Source organism: Camellia sinensis, chromosome 13, assembly GCF_055761805.1.
Source record: "Camellia sinensis isolate YWXY chromosome 13, ASM5576180v1, whole genome shotgun sequence".
NCBI classification, from domain to species: domain Eukaryota; kingdom Viridiplantae; phylum Streptophyta; class Magnoliopsida; order Ericales; family Theaceae; genus Camellia; species Camellia sinensis.
The window spans coordinates 134,533,880-134,561,545 of NC_138973.1; the positions used below are offsets into that span (position 1 = coordinate 134,533,880).

General features: G+C 39.2%; 1 protein-coding gene across 1 annotated transcript; it reads right to left on the reverse strand.

Annotated features, from left to right (window-relative positions):
* Positions 1 to 951: 951 nt before the first annotated feature.
* LOC114321496 (heptahelical transmembrane protein 1) lies at positions 952 to 27,153 on the reverse strand. The gene is made up of 4 exons (XM_028268656.2): positions 26,604 to 27,153; positions 26,148 to 26,240; positions 2,114 to 2,171; positions 952 to 1,854 (listed from the first exon to the last, which is right to left on the reverse strand). The coding sequence occupies exons 1-4, from the start codon at positions 26,921 to 26,923 to the stop codon at positions 1,183 to 1,185; spliced, it is 1,143 nt and encodes a 380-aa protein (XP_028124457.2). The 5' UTR covers positions 26,924 to 27,153; the 3' UTR covers positions 952 to 1,182.
* Between the last annotated feature and the right edge of the window lie 513 nt (positions 27,154 to 27,666).

Below are 27,666 nucleotides of genomic sequence, written 5' to 3' on the forward strand. Positions count from 1 at the left end.
AGCAAAATCGAGATAAAAAAAATATAACAGGACGTATGCATGCATAAGACAGAAACTCAAGACCTAATGGGTAATAGATTGAATTATTAACACTGGCTAGTAAAAAACTCTTATATTTTTGTATTGGGGAAAGAAAATATCGCATGACTTGTTCTTTTCTTATATTTTTTTATTTGGTTTTAGTTTGGACTTGATTTATAATTTCTACACAAAAATCCACATTTTTAATTGGGAATATAGTATAATCTAGGGTTGAAACTTGGGACATAGTGATCCCAACCCAAAAATAGTTCATTAAGCAATATTATTGGTTCTCAAAGTTTTTGTCTCTCAATTTTCAATAAGAATCTTAAAAAATGAAATTCCAAAACAATCATATAGTTAAAATAGAAGGTTCATAGTATTGGACAAAAAAGAAGTAAACATTGGTCCACAAGTTCTAAAAATTTTACAAATAATGCTAAATGCACCTAAATTAGACAAAAAAAAAATACACAAAATGTGTATTGTGTGTGGTAAAATTATATTTTGGATGCGTGTATTGTGTGGTTAAGATATATTTTGGATGTCATGTGAGCTACACAGAAAATACAATACACTAGTATTATATTTCTGTAATTTTATTCCTACATTAATTAGCCATCAAGCTCAAAAAAAGGCTAAAAAACTTCTTTATTTAATGAATCAATTAGCACCAATATATTTCTTATTAAGTTGTTTTGGAATGTCATGTGATACTACTCAACTAATGACATAGCAAAAAAATTTACCACAAAACTTAGCTTTGTTAGTAGTTGAAAGACAAAGATTAACTTACATAGTGTGTTTTGCGATTTCTTATTTGTTCTTAGCACCTCATAAACAAATATCACATGATATTTTGAGACAACATAGTAACTTTACGTACTTATTTTCTCCAATACAATCTATTTTGTACACAAAACAAAACAATTTTCAAAATATATTGAGATCTTAATATTACTTTCATGTTTCCCATATTTAGTATGATGTTGCATTTCAAATGATCCTACTTACTTCATAATTCAACATAATCAATAAAAATAAAACAATTCCTTCATCTCCTATTCCTTGAGCTACATACAACAAATGAAGAAACACTCCAATCCCTAACAATCAAACATTAATCCCTGCTGAAACTAATATAAATTAACATATCATCACTTAATTTCTTTCACAACCTACTTTGCCACGAAATTCTAAAAATACAAGTGCAGCACCATAATGAGCCAATGCACCGAATATCACAAAAACATGAAATATTTGATGACTATGCCCAGCTAGATCAAACCATCCAGGCCTCCACCTCTCCGGAACCCTAGTAACATAAAAAATGGTCCCTACCAAATAAAATAGTGCCATGGCCATTTCATAAGCTAGGGTTGCATTGCGCCTAGGCTCACTCCAATTCAAAACAACAGCATGGATCGCAGGTATGAGCCCAAATAACCCCATAGTCACAAAGAGCAAGGCACGGAAGGGTCGAAATTTACCAGTTGAAAAAGTAGGCGAAAGTAGGGTTATAATGGTAAAAATGCCCATTATTGTGATTCCACTAAGGTATATGACTTGCCAAAGGTGTTCACATTGGAAGATGTAGTAAATTGGGGGGAAAAAGGAGGTGATGATCATGATTGCTATACCAACATAGTCCACTCTCAACAATAGGAGGTTTAGGTGGTGGGAGTGACAAGCAAAGAGGTGGCAAGTGCTGCTTGAGAGGAGGCAGAACATTGAGCCGCCTAAGAAGACGAAGAATGGCCACCGTGTTGCTGCCATGTTTGAGGATGTCATCTCCATGTCTAGTGGCTGGTTCAAGTTGAGTTTTGTTGGCCCCTATAACAATGCCAACATTATTTTAAATAATGGTATTAAAATACAAATTGGTGTCAGTGATATAGTTACATATTGTCTGATATTGGATAATATCAGCCGATATATTAGTAAATATCAGTATTAGAAGTGTAAAATCTCGATATGTATTTGCTAATAATTAAAGTCATGAATACTAAGTGTTAACAAATAATTACTTGTACTTGTAAACAAAGTAAGCATCAATATATGTGTGTTCAGAAGGGACTTGAATTTGACTTACTGAAAAGAAATCCTTTGAATTGTGAGATACATTTGCATCTGCACTCATAAGAAAAGGCCTGCAACAATAATGCTAAACATAAATGCACATTATGATAATGGCATACTAAAGAAGGAAAATGTTAATGACCACTCAAAGAGCTATTATTAGAGTTTTAAAAACGTGCAAAAAGTGCATTGAAATGCGTAAAAACTCATAAAAATATGTTGAAAGTGAGTTCAGATTATGTCATTGAAGTGTCATGATTATGTCATTCAAATCGGTATGAATTGCACTTTAGTGATATGAGGAATTGAATGACATAATCATGATTTTTTTAACATCATCAACTATTAGAAAGAGTTCTATAGCAGTCAAATTGATTGTGTTAGTCGCGAACCACCCATATTAGTTGTGAATCAACTATGAAACCAAATGAATTGCAAATCGACCAATATGTATGTGATTCTTTTTCCCATTGATATATTAGAGTGTATTAGTATCAGGAGGCCAAAAACCCAATACACAATGGCCCATATCCAAAATCCCAATAAACATTGGCCGATGTCCAAAATCATTTTGAGACTTTGTCTTCTTTGAGTTTTTCCTCCCAATAGGCTGTCATTAGCACCCTAGTGAGGAACACTTAGCAATTTGAGCTCAAGATTGAAATCTGTTTAACTTATGGAACAACACATTTCATTGCAAAAGGAGATTATGGGTTTATAGGTTAACTACAAAACGAATTAGAAAAAGGAAGCATAAAATGGACGGTAATGTAAAGTAGAGAGATCTAGTATTGGAACATAACTTAGCGTTGAAGGATTGAAGTCTATACAGATTGAGTAGTAGTAAAACTATGGGTTGTCACTTAGTAATGTAACAATCTCAATTGATAACATGACTTTATAAAATTATAACATTCACCATGTTTCATTGCAATGATTTTGATTCCCAAGAATGTTCATTCATTTACTTGATGAAGTATATCTAAAAGGTTTCTTTCCAAAAACACTCATGATAAGCAAATTTTTCTATATGCTCTAAACTTTTCTTAAAAGTGCACAGAAGCCATCTGATGCAGACCTTACTTGGACCCCAAATGCAAATTTCTATCCCAAAATGTATCAACACGTGAAAAAGGGACCAGATACAAACATGATGTTGAAATCTCTCATACAAAATAAATACGATAAACACATTTTTTATGCCTAAAATATGTGTTCTATGTCATTTCAATCCTCAACATTTAAATTGTGTCGATTTAGTTAGTCTCTAATATACCAAATTTGTGCCAATGTGGTCATCATTAGAATCAAAGATACTTTTGGAACAAAACAATGCACCAAAACAAAAAAAATGGCCAAATATACTTTTGGTACCAAAACTATTTGCTTGATATCTTTTTGATCCCCAAATATTTCAATTATTTCCATCTAATCCCTAATGTACTAAATGTATGTTTAAGTACTCGCTATGTTTGACACGTCAATATTCCTATGAGAAACAAGATATTTCTTGAACAAAAAATGCACCTTAACAAAACAAGGACTAAGACCCTCTTTGGCAATTTTTTTTTTTTTTTTGTGAACATTTGGTTCCATCTCTCTCTGCCCATTTTCCTTAACACCACCCTCCACCTCAACTCTCTACCCCTATTCCTAGTGTACAAATCCCCGCTGCCCCTCCACTCCTCCACCCCTATCACCAATAGAACTCTCTCTCTCTCTCTTCTTATTTTCGTTAAGCTTTTTTTTATTATTTTTATTTCCAAAATATTCCAATATTTTAAGGGACTATAGGCTCATCATACACGGAGCACAAAAACTCGTACCTAGTATACTATATATTGGGGACAAATTTGATATAATTAGAATACTAGATACCAAAATGACGCCAAATACATATTGTAGAGGGTCCAAAATGAACAATAATAATATCACTTAGAGAGGCAAAACTATGTTAATTGGTCAATAATTTGGGAAGGTTGGAGAATGAGTAGTCGGGTGAGGGTAGAGCAAATGGTTCTAGAGAAGAATATGGCAGTGGACAAATGGGCAGCACCTTCCTAAATCCCTCGAAGTTCTCCTCAAGAGTTCTACCAAGAGTGCTATCCTCTTGGTCCTATTCTTGAGTTTTCAAACCTTGGGAAAGTGGGTTTATTTATGGGCTTTTCCTTGGTATTAAGAGTACCAAGTGGCCAAATAGGTTGATGCCATGTGTCCAAGAGATCACATGGAATATTCCATTTCCTGAACCACCAGGCTTTGGTAGACACATGTCCCTCTGCATGTGTCTTTCCGATATGAACCTTAGCAACTACCACTGTACTATCAGTTTGGCACAAAATCTTAGTAAGTACCCTTTTGGTGTGAACCTCAACAAGTGCCACTATTTAGTATGAACCTCAACAGGTGTCGTTTTTGGTACGGACCGCGAAAAGGGCACCTACTTCGGTGGTACCTTCCATGGCGGTACTTGTTGCAGCACCTGCCTTCTCAATACATGCATTCTCAAGACTCATAGCCTACTATCAACCATACTTGTGTCTACCTTAGTGAATCTTCTACCCTTAGCCATCTAACCACAAACTCCTCAGCTTCTCAATGCAAAGGCCACAGCTAGTCCTACTATTAGCTGAGCTATGTCGTGCCTTGGTACCAAGCCCAATGGGAATTCCTTGGTCCTAATAGTGTGACCGAGGTCGCCTTGGTATACTAATATCTCGGGGCTCTACTATCAGCTCCAACCAGTAAGCTTTGGGGCTTGCTATCAGCGCCAAGTTAGTGAGCTTTGGGGCCTGTTATTAGCACCGAGCTATTAATACTTTGGGGTCTGCTATCAATGCTAAACATTCGTCCCTGTTTACAAGGGAGAGGCCTTCCTCAAAAAGGCTGCTATCTCCTTGGGGAGTCTTACTTCAAAATGTGGTTGCTGAGGCTGCAGTCACTTCGGCTACTCTTTCCTCGGCAAGTTTACTTCAAGTACTGTCTCAAAGGTGACGCCGCAATGACCTTCAAGTGGAATGACGGCACTGAGGTAGGTCACTTCAACTACTAGACCACAGCCGATAGTACCTCGGCTACTCTTCCCTCGGCAAGTGTACTTCTCTAGTCTCAAAGGTAGCACTGCAATGACCTTCTAGTGGAATGGCGGCGCTAAGGTGGGTTGCTTGAGCTACTATACCGTAGTAGGTACTGCCTTTGCAGGTTCCCTTAGGTGCTTTGTCGTGGAAAGTCTATTTAGATCCAGCGAATCGGACCTAGTTTGGCCTTCTGGTTGGCTAATTTTTCTTAGGGTTTTGCCCTAATTTTTTTTAATCATAATTACTTGTCTAATTACGATGGCCTTAGAGGTTAGATCAATACTTAGGATTTTTGTCCCTCTACATTTACCCCATGTGCACATAGAGAATGTGTGTTTTTTGCACGTACATAATGTTAGGCTTCAAGTGAACCTCACCAATAAATAACCTTGGCAGTTTAATCAGTGGACATTCAATTTTCCCATATAACTAGTTCCTGTATGAGAGTAGTTCAAGTAACGATGGCTGTTGCACCTTCTGAGGCTCATGCATCGCTATCTAGGAAGAGACTTCGCAAGGAACTATAACACTTAGAGTAATTTTTCTTCACTTAGTACTCCTTTGACTTTAGTTGCATAAGTGCGTCTTTCTTTGTCTAGGGCATGTTCATCTCAAAGAGGGACAACGTGTCTGCTATTCCTCCCTCCGATTTGGGTGGCCCATCCAATATTGCAGGGCTTTTTTCAGACTCGATGATGGTGATGATGTACCCACTGGCTAGTTGGTTCATCGGCCCAAAACTCAAAGAATAGTGACTTCTGGCATCGAAGGGGTGATAGTGGTGGTCATGAGGAGCACCCTAATGAAAATGCAGAGGTATTAGGAAGTGATGGTGAAGACTACACCCTTGAGGCCTCTAGAGATGATCATGGGGCGAACGTATCTCTTGGGCTAGAATCGCTTAATGTGGAGGTTGCTTCTGGGGGTTTTTCTCCTGCCCAGTTTCCACTGGTTCCTCATGCTGAGGTTGCGAGAACCCAAGTTGTTACGGAAGTTGAAAATATCACGGTTGGCCTCAGTATTGCCCTTCCAAGCTTGGCTCTCCTGACGGAGTTGGCTATGAGCTTAGAGGCTGCAACTATTATTCCTAAAACTTCTAACCTCATTACCTCTACAACCTCTGAACTTGCTGACCTATACCCTACTCGCTTCCTTGAGGTATCATCTGAACTTTTGTCACAAGACCTCTTTGTTGGTCTAAATATGAATGATCTTGTTGACGACCTTACCTTGCCATAGGAGGAACCTGGTGATGGGCTTCTTTGTTTTAGAGGAGGCAATGTCACTGTCATTCATTCTTCAAGACTAGGTAACCCATTGACAATTGTTGGGCTCTCTTCAGATTCTAAGGATGATAAGGACCCTATTGCCTCATTGATCCCTCGGCCGAAAAGTCACAAGCTGGTGCTTTTAGACACTAAGGACGGAAATGTTGGCGAGAGCCAAGTTATGGAAGGAGATTATGGCAAGTTCCCTATTAAGGGTGATGGATGCCAAGTTACAGCTGACAACCAAGTTGTGGTGATAAGATAGCTACTAAGGGTATTCCAAACCTAGAGGTTCCAGACCCTATTAGCCCTGCCCTTGTTCAAAATTCATCTGTACACTCTAACCACTCCTCTATTGGTGATAATGACTTCGTTCCTGAGAGCCATAGAAATGACCATGGAATGAATGTATCACTTGGCCTAGAGCCTCTCCTCCAGTGGAGGTTGCCTCTGGGGGTTCATCCCATTCCGCTGAATCTCCATTGGTCCCATAGACTAGAGTTGCTAAGACGTGAGTTACTGAGGGCACTGAAGACATAATAGATGGCCATAGATAGTTAGGCATACTACAAGTCTGCCCCATGTGACTCAGACTGGTGGTATTGTCGTAAAGTCTTTTGTGCCTTCTGGGAGGGTCCCCCTTCTTGAGCTATTAGGTATCTACTGAGGTTACCCGCATGTTTGCGTTCAGGCGTTGCATCCTGAAGCTTTCAGTGCCCTTAATGTCCTAGATCCAATAGTGCAAATAGTGTTGTTGGAGTCTCTTGTTGGCTTCATTCATGACCTCGCTGCTAAGAGAGTATTGATAACTTCAGGGAAGTTTGTGGAGACTTTAGAGCTGAACCTCAGTAGCTTCGAGGTGAACAGCTTGAACATGGCATGGATGAAGACTAGGCTTGAAGAGGGGTATGGGTTACTAGATCATATTGACAACATTGCTGTCATTGCCTCTTTGGAAGAGTCCATTAAGGACTACAAGTGTACACTGGAGCAGCACCGCATGAACCTAGCTCGGTTCGAGAAGGACTTTGCCCTCACTACTCGACTGCCTTAGGATGTTGGTCTGATAAACCCTTTGTTGAAGGGTTTGATATGATGTAGTTTTTGCTTTTCATTTCTTTGTTGTAACTTCTTTTCAAACACTACAATCATATTCTGGAAGTTCGACTTATATGAAAAGTATGAATGTTTTGGTAATACTTTTGATTTTCATTCCGCTGTTTTCTTTACAATGCTTTAAATAGTTTAAGAAAAGATAGACAAAACTTTAGCATTTACAGCCAGTTCTGAACTCATCTGCCACCATCACTAACTTGTAATACCCAATGCTGCTTGCCTCGGCAACTTCATAGGGGCCTTTCCATTTTGGTGAAAACTTGGGAGTTAGTTGCTCCCTGATCATTGCATCCACTCATTGGTTATGGCCGCCGGTTTTGTTCTTTTCTCGATGGTGATAACTATACTATCTTCAAGGATATCCACCTTTGCTCCCAATGTAGCCAATGTATCGGGAAGGAAAAAAATTCTTCAAAGCAATTTCACCAATAACTTAACTCTAGATAGTCTTCGAGGTTAGCAAGTATTATGCTCTGGATCACTCCTGGTCACAACTTGGTTTGAAAGTACCAAAATAATACCGCCGTTTCTAGGCAATGCCTCTCAATCTTGAACAAATAAGGTTCTAATGGATTGAGATGTAGACGTAAAGTATAGTAGCAGAGGTTTCCCAAGTTGCGAGGCAATCATAGTAAGTGGCAAGGAAAGTGCTCTCTTTACTATATCAAAGGCCTACTGGTGGTCTTGTAGCCATTCAAACTCATGATTCCCTTTCAGTAGTGTAACAAAGGAGAATGTTAATTCAGTAAGGGCTGGAATGAACTTCATTAGGTAAGACAGTTTGCTTTGGAATTTTCTCAGAGCTTCTTGAACTGATGATTCCTTTTCGGCAGTGTACCAAAGTATAAGGCTATTTCAGCAATGGTTGGAATGAACCTATTGAGGTAAGACACATTACCTAGGAATGTCTTTAGCGCCTCCTTAATTTGTGAGTCCCTTTCAGCAATGTACCAAAGAAGGTTATTTCAGCAAGGGCTGGAATGAACTTGCTAAGGCAAGACACTTTGCCTAAGAATTTCTTCAGGGCCTCCAGGTTAGGATGATACATCCTAACATGTTGCTTTACCGGCTTGGAGTTAGAAAAGGTGTTGAGGTGATAGGTGACGAGGAATGGGTTAGGGCAATGCTTCTCGTCGTATGTCCAAGAAAAGACATCACTATACTGCTTCAAGGGTGTCATCAAGTCTACCTTAGTAGTTATGGGATTCTTTTGGGGTTACCAAGCATACCCAACAGTTCTGACTCTCAATCTCCTGATCTAGTCTCACTAGTGCAATGTGAAACTGAAAATGAGAGTCCAAATCTAGCAACTTTTTATAGAAAATTCATTTATTACAAAATATGCCAAAATGGACTACATCACGAGATCTCAGAGTCGCTACCTAATCTTTTCAGAAAATTAGAAAACCCATGACTCATGCCAAAGGCCACTGTCCGTCATAACTAGAAATCCCTCAGTTCAAAACCTTAGGAATAAAGGGGAAAGGTCATGATTTGCGCACCCTCACTCATTCGATCAAAAGATCGACCTCTACTAAACCATGATATGAGCTTTATAAACATTATATGCTTATGTTCTGATTATTAATAATGCTAACATTATAATGTGAAGCAATCAAGTATGGACTGTGTCGTTAATTTTAGTTATGCTCTGACTTCATGTTTTTTTAAAAAAAAAGGTTTTCTTGGATAAAATCCACATCATATGAATAATCTACACTTCAAAATAAATAACACAGCCTCTACCCACTGGCATTCAAGCAGATATCTCATTTAAGCACTTAGTCTCATAGTATAGCAACAAATATGATAAGGAACATACACATGCAATATGTTAAAGCTTAAAAATGCTCACCTAATATTCCAAGGCAAGTCCCAACACATAAACAGATACATAGAGATATGCATGATCTTATATGTAAATTACTAATGCAATACATACATAACATGCAACTAGGAGTCCAGATACTAAGATGCAGTATAAATATCATCTCAAGAGATAGATTTATGCACATATTCATCTTTGAAGATATTAGAACCCACAAATGCGGATGATCCAGACCCATATGCATAAAAAATGGATGCAATATATACATAGTCATGATAAAGAAGACATGATGTAGTACCTAAAGCAGGTAATTAAAAGGGTTAGAAAGACGTGGGGTTAGAAGATTATTACAACAATTTGAATAAGAAAGAGGGAAAGAGATTATTACAATGAATTGATTCAGTCTAACTACTGTTGAATCTAAAAAATCATACTAAATAAAAAAAAGAAATGATCTAGGGGTTCCAGAACTGCCCAGGGGAGCATTCCCCAGAAGCCGTCTGTTCTGTTCTTGGGAGGGGAGGGGGGAGGGGGAATGACTGGCCAGACATAAAGTGAGTTGGCCGAAGTATAAAGTGGCCTGCCGAATTCCTCCTCCGGTTGGAGATTAGGTCAATGTAGGATTTCAAGACAAAGACCAAAAGGAGACTTTTTTTTTTTTGGGGGGGGGGGGTTATCACATCTTCCATCTCTTGTGTTGACAGGGATGACTTTGAGAGAAGGTGGATGCACCATAGCCCTCAACAATAACATAAATAGATATATACAACAGATATTTTGCTAAAGAAACAAATTAAATTGATCAAAATCAAGAATAAATTCAAGCCCAAGAAATGGATAAGAAGCTACATCTTCTCTTTGTGAATAAGGGTAAATTAATATCCAAATCCGTGCTACTAAATGGAGAGCGTAGATTAATGCAAATCATTTCTTGGTAGAAGCTTTGCCAATTAAAACAAGTGATTCATCGAATTTATTGAAAGCTCCTTATCTAGTTATAGAACAAGAATGGGTTACACCCCTTTCTATGTTCGCAAATGATTAAGAAGAGAGGTTTCAACTTCCTTTGATCCAAAACCTCTTGTTTTATTTAAAAAATACTCAGGGAAAAGGGAAAGACGCGACTTGCCTGCATCAAATCCCATGGATCACCCAAGCAATCCCATGGAAGAACCCCTGACACTCATTGTTATTGAGTAAGGAGTTGAAACACATAGATTAACACACCTAAGAGAGAGAATAGGTGAAGATAAGAGGTGTAATAATAAGAAAAGCTACACTACTTGTTAAAAACCACCTACTCTCCACCTACTTCACCCACTTAAACCTACTCCACTAAACCTAACCCACTACACCACTACCACCTCACCTACTCCACTAAACCTAACCCACTACACCACTACCACCTCCACTTCACCTACTCCTTACCTACTACACACTCACCCTCTTCTATATATAGGAATCATGAATCATTGTAATAGATATCAATATATCAATCAATAATAATACATACAATTTATTCCCTCTCTTTCTCTATACATTATTTCTTACATGGTATCAGAGCTGGTTTAAAACCTAGTATTTTCGCTTCCCCGGCGGGCGGCAACCTCACCTTAGCCGCCCGCCGGACCTCAACCTATTCCGCTGATAAAATCAACAAAGATTTGTGCAACTGTAGTCATGTGTGAGGCTGATGGAGAAGAATTCTTCACCTCATATGACGAGACAGTCTGGAACTGGAATTCTGCAGCAGCTAGATTATAGCTTGGTTGAGTGCCAAGCTTTGGTTCTTCCACCCACTCTTGAACTTGCCCAGCAAAGTGTGAAGGTTCATGCTTGTGTTGGAGGGACTAGTGTGCGCGAAGATCAGCGCATTCTCTCCAGTGGGGTTCATGTTGTTGTTGGTACTCCTGGTCGTGTGTTTGACATGTTGCGGAGACAATCACTTCGCCCTATTTACATCAAAATGTTTGTCTTGGATGAAGCTGATGAAATGTTGTCACGAGGTTTTTAAAAATCAGATCTATGATGTGTTCTCAGTTGCTGCCACCCAAAATCCAGGTTGGGGTGTTCTCTGCCACAATGCCACCAGAGGCTCTTGAAATCACCAGGAAATTCATGAATAAGCTTGGAAAGAGAAAAAGCTCATGCTAGGATTTGCGAAGTGATTCGCTGCAGGAATTTTGGCTTTGGATGAAACCCTTACCATACTCCACTCATTCTCTCCAACTGTTCTAACTTTTTATTTTTATTATTATTATTATTATATCAAATAATCAATGCACTCATGTTCCCCACTAACAGTGTCCACTTTTGACCCAAACCATTTTCAATCCATCATTTCTCCTTCACCTTTTGCACCCCACTCACCGACTCTCTCTCCACTTTATCACATGGGTTTGTCCCTCTCTCTCCTCCATTTGATTTCAAAAATCACTTATTTTTATTTATTTTTTCCAAGTCACTTTTCCTCTTTTTTAAATACCCCACTTTATTTTGAAACAATCGCACTGATGTTTTTCATATAATCCATCTATAAATATTTTTTATCTATTTTCTTTCTCCCTTGTTTTCTTTCATTTTATTTTTATTTTTTCAACAAAACACTCCCAAAAAAAAAAAAAAAAAACAAAAAAAAAAAAAAACAACATTTTACAAACTTGTCATTTCTTCATGCCGGGGATCAACCCCGATCAGCATTTTACACCATAAAAAAAAAATAAAAATAAATAAAAAAAATAAAAATAAAAAAACACAAAACAAAACAAAACACAACCAACACAAATCGGAACAGTGGGATTTTTCTTCTCGCCTATTCTGCCGGTCTTTTCTTCTTGCCACCGTCTTGGGCGGCCCTTGCCGGTGTTGCCTCCGTGTTTCCCACTCCACTGGGCATGATCACTACTCCCTGCTCCTCCACTGCAGCATATGGCGGCCCTCCAAATCGGAACATCACGGTGGCCTTCCGCTTCAGCTCCTTATTTTCTGCTTTCAGCACACTGATCTCTGCTCGCGCATCCTTATACATGCGTTGGAGCAGAGCCAGCTGGGAATTTAAATGCTGCACCTCATTTGTCCTACTCTGCAGCCGGTTCGACAAATTTGTGACCGCCGTCATGCTTTCCACACATGTCTTTAAAGTATACTGGTTGGCCTCCACATCCGACTGCACTGCCATTCTTTGCTCCACAGACCGCATCGGAAAGTTCAACGGAGTAAACTCCGGGGCGCTTGGTTGAGGTTCCAGTGCCACCGCACCAGTTGTCTCTCTTGTTGACTCGTTGAGGTCGGGAAAGAGGGTGAGCAGCCCGCGGGAAGACGATGAAGCCATTTTCTAGGCAACAGAGTGTTACAGACTCTCTCTCTCAGAGTGTTACAGACTCTCTCTCTCAGCACAACGAAGAGTTTTTCAGACTCTCTCTCTCAGCACAACGAAGTTTTTTTCAGAGGGTTTTCGCAGCTTTTCTCTGCCTCAGCCTCAGCATCAACCTTGGTTAAATAGCCATGGCAGCCACGCGCATCGCGCGCCTCTTGCCACCAGCCGACAACCGGGCACGCAAGCCAAGGCGCCCACGTGCCTCGCCATCATGTCCGGCACACCTTTTGATGAATTGGGCACGCCTTTTGATGGCACGCCTTTTGACAAAATTGGGCACACCTTTTGAGGGTGTAACTTTTTCAAGGGTCCGACAAGACTCTGTAAACTGTCCCGACATTGATTCCGGTTAGTTCCTTTATGGGTCCGACAAGACTCTGTAAACTGTCCCGACATAGATTCCGGTTAGTTTCTACAAGGGTCCGACAAGACTCTGTAAACTGTCCCGACATTGATTCCGGTTAGTTTCTACAAGGGTCCAGCAAGACTCCGTAAACTGTCACAACATTGTCTTCTACAAACGGTCCGACATGACCCCATAAACTGTTTTTCTACAACGGTCCGACATGACCCCATAAACTGTCTTCTACATCGGTCTGACACCGCCATCCAGTGTCCTCTACACCGTTATGACACCACCATACAGTGTCCTCTACATGGTTATGACACCCCCATACAGTGTCCTCTACAACGTTATGACACCACCATCCAGTGTCTTCACCAATGGTCTGACACGACCATACAGTGTCTCTTATCCTCTTTTATTTTTATGTATTTTCTTGTTTTGTTACTCTCTCCAAACTCAAGTTGGTTAGTTCCTATCCCCCTTGAGTTTGCGGGGGGCTGTTAAAAACCACCTACTCTCCACCTACTTCACCCACTTAAACCTACTCCACTAAACCTAACCCACTACACCACTACCACCTCACCTACTCCACTAAACCTAACCCACTACACCACTACCACCTCCACTTCACCTACTCCTTACCTACTACACACTCACCCTCTTCTATAGATAGGAATCATGAATCATTGTAATAGATATCAATATATCAATCAATAATAATACATACAATTTATTCCCTCTCTTTCTCTATACATTATTTCTTACACTACTTATTGAACTTGTGAATGGATGGCCAAAACTACTCCCAAACACATCTACAATGATCTAAAATTCATATGAACTAGATAGTTAAAGCTAAGAAAAGCAAGAAAACAAAGAAAAGGCTATCAACTCAATAGATAGGTTGCTATGGCTATTCCCTCCACATCCATGAGGACTTACAACAGTTACATAATTGAAAGTAAAGCATGAATTAAAGAAACAAAGAGAGAAAGATGATTAAAAGTGTGATAATATCACCTCTTAAAGAGGATGAGTTCTCTTGAATACAAACTCCCTCTAAAATCCCTCAAAAACTCTTAAATGTGTTCTTCAATGTCCAAAAGTCATTTGTCTAGAGCTTAGGATCAAACTTTAATGGAGAATTCAATGTTAAAGTTGAAGGTGGTAGGTGGGAGGCAAGGGAAGGAAGAGAGAGAGCTCTTTAAGCCTTACTATGGCTTGGGCAAGTTTTTTCAACCTTTTGAAAAAAGCTGGCGAGCTCTATGTATAGAGCTCAGGTCACAAATATATCAAATATTTGTAGTAGGTAAGCAAAATAAGATGAAATTCCCGAAAATGCTCTGTACCCGGAACATTCAACCAGCCAAGCTTCATGGTGATCGGTTAAGTGCTTTTATGGCCGGCCATCATTTGGTGCCTGGCTAGATAGTGGGCACATCGTCATATCAACAAGATTAGGTTAGCCTAAATTAAAGGAAGAAAGAGGTATTTTAGAGGATTTCATCATTCTCATTCACTTCCACTATATTCTTTGCTCTGTTTGTTTGAAAAAATACAACGCTTTGACTTTGACAATATGAGCCCCAGAACATTGCAACAACGTCTGGAGTTGTACCACTAACAGTCGTTTCTCGTTTCGAAGAAGGTTTCCATTTTGGTCAAAAAACATTTTGTCCAAAATAAGTCGTTGGAGGGTTTAAAGGTTGATGCTTAGACTTCTTGTCGTAGAACTTATAAGGATTAACACCTCTCGTCTTCATCATCGGGAACTCAAAAAAGAGCACCCAAGTCTTAAGGCTAGTAAAAAATGGGGTGTCAACACTAGTGCCATTCTATTGCTGATGAACGCAGATATGTTCTACCATGACAAGTCGCTAAGGTTGACCTCACCTAATACCTCTTGCTGCGGTTTTGGTCCATGTTGTATATATTCTGTAGCCATTATGTATGCCTTAACCAGCTCTTTTTCAGATACATCTTCCTTTCACTTGTCTCAAAGCCATCCTCCCTAGGTATGAACTTTTGCTGCCAAGACTGTTAAAGGTAATTCACTATCTTACGACCCTCACCAACTTTAACAATGTTTGGCGAAGGGCCTGATGAGTTGCTGCTTCTCTTACGCCCACTACTTGCTAACACTTTATCTTGAATGTGTTCCCACTGCAGCAACTTTACCTCGACAACTTTATTAGCCCTTGGGACTTCTTCAATTTCGCGAGGCCTGGGCAGTGGATTAGGCATGCTAAGGTTACAAGCTACCTTAATCAGAGCTGAAAATGTAGGCAAACCACAGTTTACCAAAAAGAGCTTGTAATCTCGTATGGCACCCTCTACACATATGCTAACTAGGCGAGTCTCATCCACTAGTTCGTGGCATTCGATGGCTTTGTCTTGAAACCGTTTGCTATAGTCTAGGATGTCTTCGACTTCCCTTTGAGTATCTCGGCCAAGCGTGAGAGAAGTGACTTTCTCTTCGACCTTGAAGAACTTGATGTAGAACTTATTCACCATATCCTCCCAACTCTTGATCGAGTTAGGCGCCAAGTTCACATACCAGTTGTAAGCCCTCTCGGTGAGTTATTTGGAGAACTCCTGAAGACGCAGAGGGTGGTCCATACCGTAAATGTTGAGGGTCTCATTGAAGCAAACAACATACTTTCTTGTGTTGTCTTACTTCTTGTTGAACTTCACGAACTTAGGCACTGTATACCCAACTGGATAAGGCATGGCCAGTATCTCTTGAGGGTATAAAGGTTTAATATCTAGATTTGGGAGTGATGATAGTTGCTTCTTGCTACGCTCTTTCTTGAGCATAGCCTAAGCGTCGTTTGTAGTGACGAAGTGGTTTGGCTAGAAGGAACCTGTCTGTCCCTAAGTAGCAGAACCTACAACCGTGTTGTTCACCTGTGGGATCACCGAAAAGTTAGGCACCTAGATCAGAGCCTTGTTTCTAGGGAACTAGTTGACCTCAGTATTTGGAACTGCTAAAGGTGAAGGAAGTTGCATCGGAGCTGGTTTGGGTGCCAACATCAAAACAACGTTGATAAAAGTCTGCAAGGCAGCTAAGATCTCCCTCTAAGTATCCTAAAGAGACTATATAGCCTCGGCTACAACACTACTCTCGTGGACCTTAGCATGTGCTGCTCTACTTGACACCCTTGCTGCTATGGTTGCTGGTGAACCTCGTCTTCTGCCATTTTTTTGCGTGTAGTGTGTAAACCGTTATGAGTATTGACCATCAACAAAGCTGCCTCTCCAACGGAGTCGCCACAATGTAGGGGGTTCAAAATGAACAGTAATAATAATATCATTTAGAGAGGCAAAACTATTTTAATGGATCAATAATTTAGGAAGGTTGGAAAATGTGTAGTCGGTTGAAGGTAGAGCAAGTGGTTCAAGAGAAGAATATAGCAGTGGAGAAATGGGCAACACCTTCCCAAATCCCTCAAGAGTTCTCTCCTTTTGGTCTTATTCTTGAGTTCTCAAACCTTGGGAAAGTGGGTCTATTTATATGCTTTTCTTTAGTACTAAGAGTACCAAGTGGCCAAATAAGGTGATGACATGTGTCTAAGAGGACGTATGAAATATTCCATTTCCTGAACCACGAGGCTTTGGTAGACACGTTTCCCTCTGCATGTTCCTTTTCGTACAAACCTCAACAACTACTACTATACTATCTGTTTAGCACAAAACCTCAGCAAGTACCTCTTTTGTGCAAAACTCAGCAAGTGCCATTGTCTAGTACAAACCTCAGCAAGTGTCGTTTTTGGTACAGACCACAAAAGGTGCACCTACTTCGGTGGTACCTTCTGTGGTGGTACTTACTCCGACACCCGCCTTCTCAGTTCAGTTTCCTAATATATGCATTCTCAAGACTTTTGACCTGCTATTAGCCATACTTGTGTCTACCTCAGTGACTCCTCTACCCTTAGCTACCTAACCACAAACTCCCCAACTTCTCAAGGTAAAGGCCACTGATAAGCCTGCTATCAGCTGTGCTGTGCCTTGATACCAAGCCTAAGAGGGCTTCTTTGGTCCTGCCATTGCGACCGAGGTAGGTCCATGACCTAAGTAATGGAAAGAGAGTCCCTTTCTTTCAAGCTGCCCTGCCCTCATCTTTACAGGATCGCCGTGGTATATTAGTATCTTGGGAGCTTGTTATCTACTCTAACTAGTAAGTTTTTGGACCTGTTATCAGCACCGAATTAGTGAACTTCGGGGTCGGCTATCAACGCCGAGCTAGTAATGTTTTGGGGACTACTATCAACGCCAAAGTTAGTCCCTGTTTGCAGAAGGAAGGCATTCATCAAAGACTGCTATCCCTTTGGAAAGTCTTGCTTCAGAACGTGGTTGCTGAGGCTACAGTCACTTCGGCTACTCCTCCCTCAGTAAGTGTACTTCAAGTACTATCCCAAAGCCGGTGCCGCAATGACCTTCTAGGAGAATGTCGGTGCTGAGGTAGGTCACCTCAACTACTAGGCCGCAATTGGTAGTACCTCGACTACTTTTCCCTTAGCAAATGTACTTCAAGTAGTCTCAAAGGCGGCACTACAATGACCTTCTAGTGGAATGGCTGCACTGAGGTGGGTTACCTGAGCTACTAGACCGCACCAGGTAGTACCTCTACAGGTTCCCTTAGGTACTTTGTTGTGGAAGGTCTATTTGGATCCAGCGGGTCGAATCTGGTTTGGCCTTCTAGTGGCCCACTTTTCTGAGGATTTTGCCCCAATTCCTTCAATCATAATTACTTCTCTGATTTCATAATTACTTCTCTGATTAAGACAACCTCAAAGGTTAGATCAATAGTTAAGTTTTCTGTTCGTCTACACATGGGGTCAAAAAGTGTATTTAGTCTCTGTTTTTTTTTTTTTTTTTTTTTCCTAAGATGTAAATTGCAATGTTCTGTTTAAAAATACTCGTGATGCTAACGGTGAACATGGAAGTCGTCACGTCAGATATGTGGATCACTTTTAACACATTTATTAAAACATTAAAGATTAAATTAACATAACTAAAATTAAAGATAAATTACATTTTATCCTCTTTATATTTAGTCATATTTTTACTTTGGCTTTTATTTATTTTTTCCTATTTTGTCCCTTCATATTTCAAGTTTTGTCCACTTTATTCTCTTAAAGTTAATCTATTTTGAAAATTAGATAGAAAATAATACATTAACTGCCACGTAGCATAATTTTTTTTATTCTATATAGCTCACACCTTTAACATAAATTTAAACTTCAATATAACAATATATTTTTTATTTTATGGGATAGTTATTGTAACATTTTCGATATAATTTTTAATAGAAATTAACTTTAGGAGTATAGTGGAAAAAATTTGAAAGGTAAAGCATTAAAATGGGAACAAACAAATTTTAAGAGTCAAAATAAAAAAATGACCAAATATAAAAATGACAAAGTGTTATTTACCTAAAATTAAAGATTAAAATAACACATGAAGTAGACTTTGAGAACAAAAATTACGTTTAGTCCCCTACAAAATAAGAATTGAAACAACAATACATGTGTTTGGTTTCAATTTTTTGGATTTAATTTTTTGTTTTTCATATTTTTTTATTTTTAGTGAATATTTTTATAATTTTAAGCAAATTTTTTACTTTTTGAGATGTACTTACTTAAATGTATCAAAAAGTAAAATATTTGTAAAAAAAATATTTTTAAATAAAATAAATACATAAAAATATCAAAAATATATTGAATTTTCATATATATATATATATATATATATGAAAAATTTACCCATAAGTCCTAGTTTCTGAAAAGTTGAACCATTTAGTCCTAAAAGTTTTCTTATGCTCCATTTAGTCCCATTTGCACATCAATCTAATGTTCGAAACATTAATCTGATGTTCGAAATCTAATGTTCAAAACATTAATCTGATGTTTGAAATCTAATGTTCGAAACATTAATTTGATGTTTGAAACATTATAATGGGACCTTTCAATCTATAAGAAAACTTTTAAGACTAAACAGTGTATAAGTTATTAATTTGGGATTTATTGGTGCATTATTGTATTTTTGACATTTAGTGAATGTATTTAAAAAAAAAAATTTCACAAAAATTATACTTTTTAAGTATATTTATATTAAGTGTGTCTAATTTTTTTTTTAAATTGCTTAAAATATTAAAAAAAATTTAATGCTAATAAAAAAATATGAAAAAAAAAAAAAATTAAAAAGTGAATTTTAAAAATTAAAATCAAAGTGAATATTTTTGTCTTTATGTGACGCTTTGTTTATAATGCCAGGTGACCCTTTTGTTTGACCGTTCCAATGTGAATTGAATTAACAACAATCATACAGACTACTAATTTTGGAACTCTAAAATGATCACTAATGACATGGCACTCAATAAAAAAAGAAAAAAAATACAACACCAAAATTAAAACATCAAATCATTCATGATGAGACCCACTACTACGTCATTAATAATAGCACTAATTAGTACTCTCACTCATTTTCTATGAATTAATTGTTAGAGAAAACTCAGTACAGGCACATGAGGATTGTCGTTTCTCTTGTTGAATATAATTGGGCTGACAAAAATCTTTGAAAAGATTTGTGTCTTTTGAGGGTGAGTGTGTGTTACTCGTTGGTATAAAATTAAAAATTAAAACTTAAAAAATAAATAAAAGATAAAAATCTAGAAAGGAAAATGCGCAAGGATGACAAGTCTATATTAGTAATTTCACTAGCTATTTATCATACATTCCTTAAAACTCACTACAGGCACATGAGGATATAATTTCTCAATTAATCAATTTAGTAAAAATATCCTTGCGTGGTTATTAATTGCCATGAAGAAGACCTCGCTGTAGGATGGTTTCTACCCAAATATGAAAAAGGAAGAGAATGCACATTAGGCCTCGTTTGCAAACCAATTTTTTTTAGTAATTTTTTAATTTTTTTGACTAAAATATGATATAAAAAAATTAATATATTTGGAATGATTTTTTAACTTTTTACGAAAAAATGTGAAAAAAATAGAGAAAAAAAAGAATCTTTGACTTTTTGGTATGGATTGTTGGCTTTTTGATTTTTTTAATGAATTTTTTGCTTTTTGACTGAAAAAATCATTTGCCAAACGAGACTTTAATATCTAAATTAAATTTGTCAAAATTAATTTTTTTCCCCTCATCTTTGGACCCAAATTTGCTGTCAAAAAAAGGGGAAAATAAATGTAAAGGATATGCTAATTTTTCTTCTTCTAATTTTTTGGGCAAATTAAACGTAAATAATGTAAATGCTAAATAGTTTTTGAGTATTCTATACTGTTAGTATATTGTATATTCATATTGTATATTAATAGTGTTAGTCATCATTGTAGTCCATTATTATGTTTATGCTGCTTTCATAATTGTTGTTCCCTCTCTCTCTCTTTATGCTTTCGGTGCAACGGCACCCAATGTCCCTCTTCCTCTCTATAAAAGAGAGGTGTAAATCTCCTTGTAATTACACAGATATACAACAACTGAACAATTCAGTATTTCTCTCTCTATTCTCTATCACTCTCTCAAATTATTGTTTCATGGTATCAGAGCCCAGTGTTGCATTTCTGGCAATTTTCAATTTTGGTGTTTAGTCCCGTACACAGTGGCATACATCAAACCGCTCGGAATTTCCTCACGATTCCAACGGCACCAAGCCCGTCCTCAGAACACGCTCCACGCGCCCTCACGCGCCACCTTTGTCTTCGGCGCGTCACCACCTCCGTCACCACTCTCACACGCGCCCGCACGCGCCATCTGTTGCACCTTGCTTCCGCCACGCGCCTCCACGCGCCCACACAACCGCGGCTGACGTCAGCCCTACCACTCCCGTACGCCGCGCCTGCTACTGTGCGCCTTTCGTGCGCCGCTTCACTAAAGTGCACCCGCGTGCGCCAAAACGGCTACCGTGCGCCGCGCCTGCGCCTGTCCGCTATCGTGCGCTGCCGCTTCCTGCTAACGTGCTCCTTCTTGCAGCCTGCTAACGTGCGCCGCTGACATCATTGCTGACATCATCTCTGTCCAGCATACCTTTCCTGGCTATTTTCGACCTTCCGGACTCACTGGTACACTCTGTTTTACCTAATTTTGCTCCTACAGGTCTATTCCTCTTGCTTTAAATCCTACTCAACTCGTATTATGGATCGTCCTGATGCCTCCCATCCCATTTCCGTTATTTTGAATGGTTCCAACTATGTTCTGTGGGCCCAAGCCATGTCTTCCTTCCTCAAAGGCAAGAAGCTCTGGCGAATTGTCACCGGGGATGTGACTAAACCGGTTAAAGACAGTGTCACTACTGAAACTACTGCTCATACTGCTACATATGAAGACCAACTTGAGGAATGGGACAGTAAAAATTACCAAATCATTACCTGGTTTCGTAATACATCTATTACCTCTATCAGTCTTCAGTTTGGTCGCTTTCAGCTTGACTCTGTAAATACTCCTGCAAAGGACATATGGAATTTTTTGAAAGAACGATACCAGACTACTGGTCTTGCCCATCAATATCAACTTCAGAACCAACTTCATCGCATGCGCCAAGAATCCACTCAGTCCATTAATGACTTCCTTTCTCAAATGTACTCTGTTTGGGATCAGCTTGCTCTTTCGGAACCAACTTGGCATAACCACGAAGATGCTGTTTTATTTACTATCTATCGCAACCAGCAAAGATTGGTGCACTTTCTCATGGCTCTTACTTCCTCCTTTGAGCCCGTACGTGCCTCTCTGCTTCATCGCCATCCATTGCCCACTCTTGAACAAGCAATTTCGGAGTTGCTCTCAGAGGAGACTCGTCTTGGTACACTTCAAACTCATCATGTGGACTCTGTTCTTGCCACTCCTCCGTCCCGGCCATCATTTACCCAGCGGCCCACTGCTTGCCTCTATTGTCAGAATCGGGGCCTTTCTTCAACCCATCTCCTGGTCAACTGTCCCGTCAGATCCTGCCGCTACTGCAACAAACTTGGTCCTGGTCATCTACAACAGGATTGTTATCGCAATCCTTCCCGATCATCCTCCAACAGCCACTCCTCTCGCGGTGGCTCTTCCCGGGGAAACTTTCATCGTTCCGGGAATCAGTCTCATCACACTGTTGCTGCTGCTTCCGGGAATCAGTCTCATCACACTGATGCTTCTGCCTCTGCGGAGTTCTCTGAGTCACCTGCTCCGTCTACATCTCGCTTTTCTCCGACAGATGTAGAGGCCATGCTCAAACAACTTCTCTCCTCATCTGGTACACCTCCTCCTACTGCTTTGTCTGTAATCCCAGGTAACTCTTCTTGGTATTTTGACTCTGCCTGTTGTAATCATATGACCTCCAGTTCTACTATCTTTTCTTCCTCCTCCTCATCTCCTCCTTTTCCCTCCATTCATACTGCTGATGGTTCCCTCATGTCTGTCCGTCATGTTGGTACTGTTTCCACCTCTTCTTTATCTCTACCTCAAGTTTATCATATCCCTGCTCTCACTTTAAATCTTATTTCCATTGGTCAATTATGTGAACTTGGTCTAACTGTCACATTTTCTGCTACTGATTGTTTGGTACAGGACCCTCAGACGGGGCAGACTATTGGGATCGGCCGTAAGCATGGACGTCTCTATGAACTCATTCACCTTCATGTTCCTACCTCTCCTCAGATCGCTGCTCCTACCTCTACTTCCTCATTATCTCCCTTTCATCTTTGGCATTGTCGCTTAGGGCATATTTCTGTTAATCGCTTAAAGTCTTTGGTTTCTAGTGGACAGTTGGGTCATGTAATTCCCGATCATTTCGATTGTATACCCTGTCAACTTGCTAAACAACCTGCTTTATCATTTAATAAAAGTACTTCTGTTTCCCTTGCACCTTTTGATCTTATACATTCGGATATTTGGGGACCCTCCCCTACTCCTACTATGGGGGGATCTCGTTATTTTGTTGTCTTTATTGATGATTTTTCCCGATTTACTTGGCTTTTTCTCATGAAACATCGGTCTGAACTTAAACACATTTATTATCGCTTTGCCCAAATGGTCCACACCCAATTCTCTAAAGTCATCAAAATTTTTCGCTCTGACAATGCCATGGAATATCGGGATTCAGATTTCCTTTCCTTTCTTCAGCATCATGGTACACTGCCTCATCGTTCTTGTGCTGGCACGTCCCAGCAAAATGGCCGCGCTGAACGGAAACATAGGCATATCCTTGACACTACTCGTGCTCTCCTTCTGTCTTCTTCCTGTCCTGAAAACTTTTGGGGGGAAGCTGCCCTCACTGCTGTTTACACTATCAACTGTGCTCCTACCCCTGTCATCCTTAATCAAACTCCCTTTGAACGTCTGCATGGCACTCCTCCTCCTTACGCCAATCTCCGGGTTTTTGGCTCTGCCTGCTTTGTTCTTCTTCAATCTCATGAACACACCAAACTTGAACCTCGTTCTCGTCTTTGTTGCTTTCTTGGATATGGAATTGAACATAAAGGCTTTCGCTGTTGGGATCCTATCTCTAAACGTCTTCGTATCTCTCGCCATGTCGTTTTCTGGGAACACCAAATGTTTTCCTCGCTCTCCTCATTTCACCTACCCACACTTTCCACTTCTGTACTGTTTACTAATCCTTCCATCGATCTTTTCTCTGCTGATTTTGATACAGGGTCTTCATTCATCGAGACGCCCTTGCTGACTCCTGATTCTGTCCAGCCTGCTCCCTCTGAAGGTCTACCTCTTATTGCCACACCTCCTTCTCCACCGGTTCTTCCTCCCACCGATCCTCCTACGGGTCGACCACGCCGGGTAACTCAACCTCCTCTCCATCTTCGTGATTATATTGTTGGATCTGCTGCCTTCTCTACTTATGAACCTACCTCCTATCGTGAGGCTTGTACTAATCCTCTTTGGCAGCAAGCTATGACTGATGAACTCCAGGCCTTGGACAAAGCTCATACTTGGGATCTTGTTGATCTTCCTCCTGGCAAGACTGCAATTGGCTGCAAATGGGTTTACAAAATCAAAACACATTCTGATGGCTCTATTGAACGCTACAAAGCTCGTCTTGTTGCCAAGGGTTTCAACCAGGAATATGGTATTGATTATGAGGAGACATTCTCTCCTGTTGCTCGACTTACCTCTGTTCGCAGTTTACTTGCCGTTGCTGCTGCTCGCCACTGGGGGCTCTTTCAGATGGATGTCAAAAATGCTTTCCTCAATGGTCATCTTCTTGAGGAGGTCTACATGCAACCTCCACCTGGGTCCACTTTTCAACCTCATCAGGTCTGCAAACTACAGCGTGCTCTCTATGGACTCAAGCAGGCGCCTCGTGCTTGGTTTGCTACGTTCAGTTCTACCATTCATGACTTCGGGTTCACCTCTAGCTCCTATGACTCAGCTCTTTTTATACGATCTACTTCTCATGGTACCACTCTTCTTCTTCTATATGTGGATGATATGATTATCACTGGTAATGATGAAGCTGGTATTCTCCACCTCAAACAGTTTCTCCACCGACAGTTTGAAATGAAGGACCTTGGTACTCTTAACTACTTCTTAGGCCTTGAAGTCTCTCATGACTCTACTGGTTCCTATTTGTCCCAGGCCAAATATACATCCGATCTTCTGGCTCGTGCTGGTCTTAATGATTGCAAAACTACCTCTACTCCAGTTGATCCTCAGATTCGTCTCACTCCTCTCGATGGGACTCTTCTCTCTGATGCTACTCTTTATCGCCAGCTCGTCGGCAGTCTTGTCTACCTCACAGTCACTCGTCCTGACATTGCCTATGCTGTTCACATTGTCAGTCAGTACATGTCGGCTCCCCGCACTCCCCACTATACTGCTCTACTCCGCATCCTTCGCTACCTCAAAGGCACTCTGTTCCATGGCCTTCACTTCTCTGTTTCCTCCTCTCTTGAACTGCGTGCCTTTTCCGATGCTGATTGGGCTGGGGATCCTACGGATCGACGCTCTACCACCGGTTTCTGCTTCTTCTTAGGGGATTCTCTTCTTGCTTGGCGTAGCAAAAAACAATCCCTCACTGCCCGCTCTAGTACCGAAGCTGAATACCGAGCTCTTGCTGATACTACTCAGGAACTTCTCTGGCTTCGCTGGCTCCTTACTGATATGGGTGTTTCTTCCTCTGGTCCTACCCCTCTCTATTGTGACAATCAGAGTGCCATTCAGATTGCTCACAATGATGTTTTTCATGATCGCACCAAACATATTGAGATTGATTGTCACTTCATTCGCCAGCATGTTACCTGTGGTACTGTTCATCTTCTTCCTATTGCTTCAGTCGATCAACCCGCTGATATCTTCACTAAAGCTCATCCTCCTGGCCGCTTTCATGATCTTGTTTCCAAACTCAACTTGGTTGATGCTTTCCCTCCTTGAGTTTGCGGGGGGATGTTAGTATATTGTATATTCATATTGTATATTAATAGTGTTAGTCATCATTGTAGTCCATTATTATGTTTATGCTGCTTTCATAATTGTTGTTCCCTCTCTCTCTCTTTATGCTTTCGGTGCAACGGCACCCAATGTCCCTCTTCCTCTCTATAAAAGAGAGGTGTAAATCTCCTTGTAATTACACAGATATACAACAACTGAACAATTCAGTATTTCTCTCTCTATTCTCTATCACTCTCTCAAATTATTGTTTCATATACAAACAAAGAAATTTTACAAATTTCTTACTATATTATCAAATTATAATAGAAGTGGGTTTTATTTCAAATTTTAAAGTTTCATTATGCCATAATACATAATAAAAAAAAATTAAATATATCCTTCTCTATTTATTTCTTATAATAGAGAAGAAACAAACTACTGGGAGCCAGAAAGGTGGTTTTATTTTTTATTCATATTAAAATTTTGTTTAAATTATGGATTTGAGTAAGGATTTTAAAAGAAAAATAGAAAAAATTGATGAAATGTTAACGAAATATATATATTTCTCTTATAATTCACCCATGATCCAAACATAAAACAAAATCAAACTAAAATAAAGAGAGAATTGAATTCTTGAAGATATATATGGGAAATACCTGGTAAATATACCAAAGAACCCTGCCACTTGAGATACATGCATCAAATTAGCAACTGTCAACCCCAAGAACAGGGCAAAACCAATTAAATGCCTGTAATATCAAAACAAATATTTACCAATAATAATATGAGAGAATCCAAAAAAGAAAAAGAAAGAGAGAGACAATAAACCCAGAAAAGTCTAGATACATTGTATCAAAATTACTCCCATTGATAAGAAAAATCACAGACCAGATGAATCATTCATAGTAGACAGCAAACTTTTCAATCATTTTGATGAGAGTAAAATGATTATTTTATTTTATAATTTAGTCCAGTTTTTAAAAGAGTATTATTGTCAATTAAATGAAATTGGCAGGATGTGAAAAATTAAAAGATAAAATCGATGCAATTAAAATTTAAACAAACATAATTTGAGTAAAGAAAAATGAAAAAGATCAAAAGCAAAAACTTACGTCCAAACATTGAGCGTCTCATTATGCCATCGGAATATACTAAAAAGAGCCTCTTTGAGAGGCCAATCGGATCTGTAGTAATTGAGAATGTACTCATTGTCCTTCATGTACTCAGGCAATTCCTCAAACCTCACCAGATCGTATCTCTTTGTAGTCTTGTTTCTGATCCCATGAAGAGCCTTGTTTTTCTTGCTTTTGCTTTTTCTGTTTTTGCTGTTGTTGTTGGTACGGTCTATGCTCAACCCCGCATTTTGATCCATCTCTCTTTTTCTTCCCCTCCAAACAGACCCTTCATTGCTATAATTATTATTGTCATTCATTGTATGGAAAATCAATCAAAACCCAGATGCTGAAGCAGAGAAGAGAGTTTTCTCTCAGTCCGATTGTTTAGGAGAGAGAAACTGGCACCAACAACATCATTTAAATAAAGACTCAACATTTGGTTGAATGCGTAGGAGGAGTACAGTATACAGTTGAGGCCACATGGGGGCATTTGTTAGGTTATCAATAACTTCTTTGTCTCAAAAGTTGTCATGATGAGGTGGAGGCGGCATTCAATTTGGTCTCTTCTACCATTAGTTTTAGATTAATGCTTGAGGCCTCGAATTTGAGGCTCGAAATTGCCTCCAAATTCTTTTTTTTTTTTTTTTTTATTTGTGTTTGGTTTTTTTTTTTAATTTTTTTTTCTATTTTTCTTTTTCGTTTCTTTTTTGCAAGGGTGGTAATGTGTATTAGACATTTCGCATTAACTCAGTCTGTATGGTTTGATAAAGTCTAACTCAACTCACTCGCCTTATCAAACTACATTGGCTGAGTTTTTTTTTTCTTTTCTTATATTTGTAGGGCTATGTTGGTTTATTTTATTTTATTTTATTTGTTGGACTATATTGGTTTGGTATTTCTTTTAAAAATGTGATTATATGTAAGGGTGTGCCAAAAAATTAAACATTTCGCACTAACTCATCGTACAAAATTATATGAAATTAACAAAACTTAACCAGCAGCTTAACTGATCAGTCAATTAAGTTGGACTAATTGAGTGATAAAATTTACTAATCAGTTA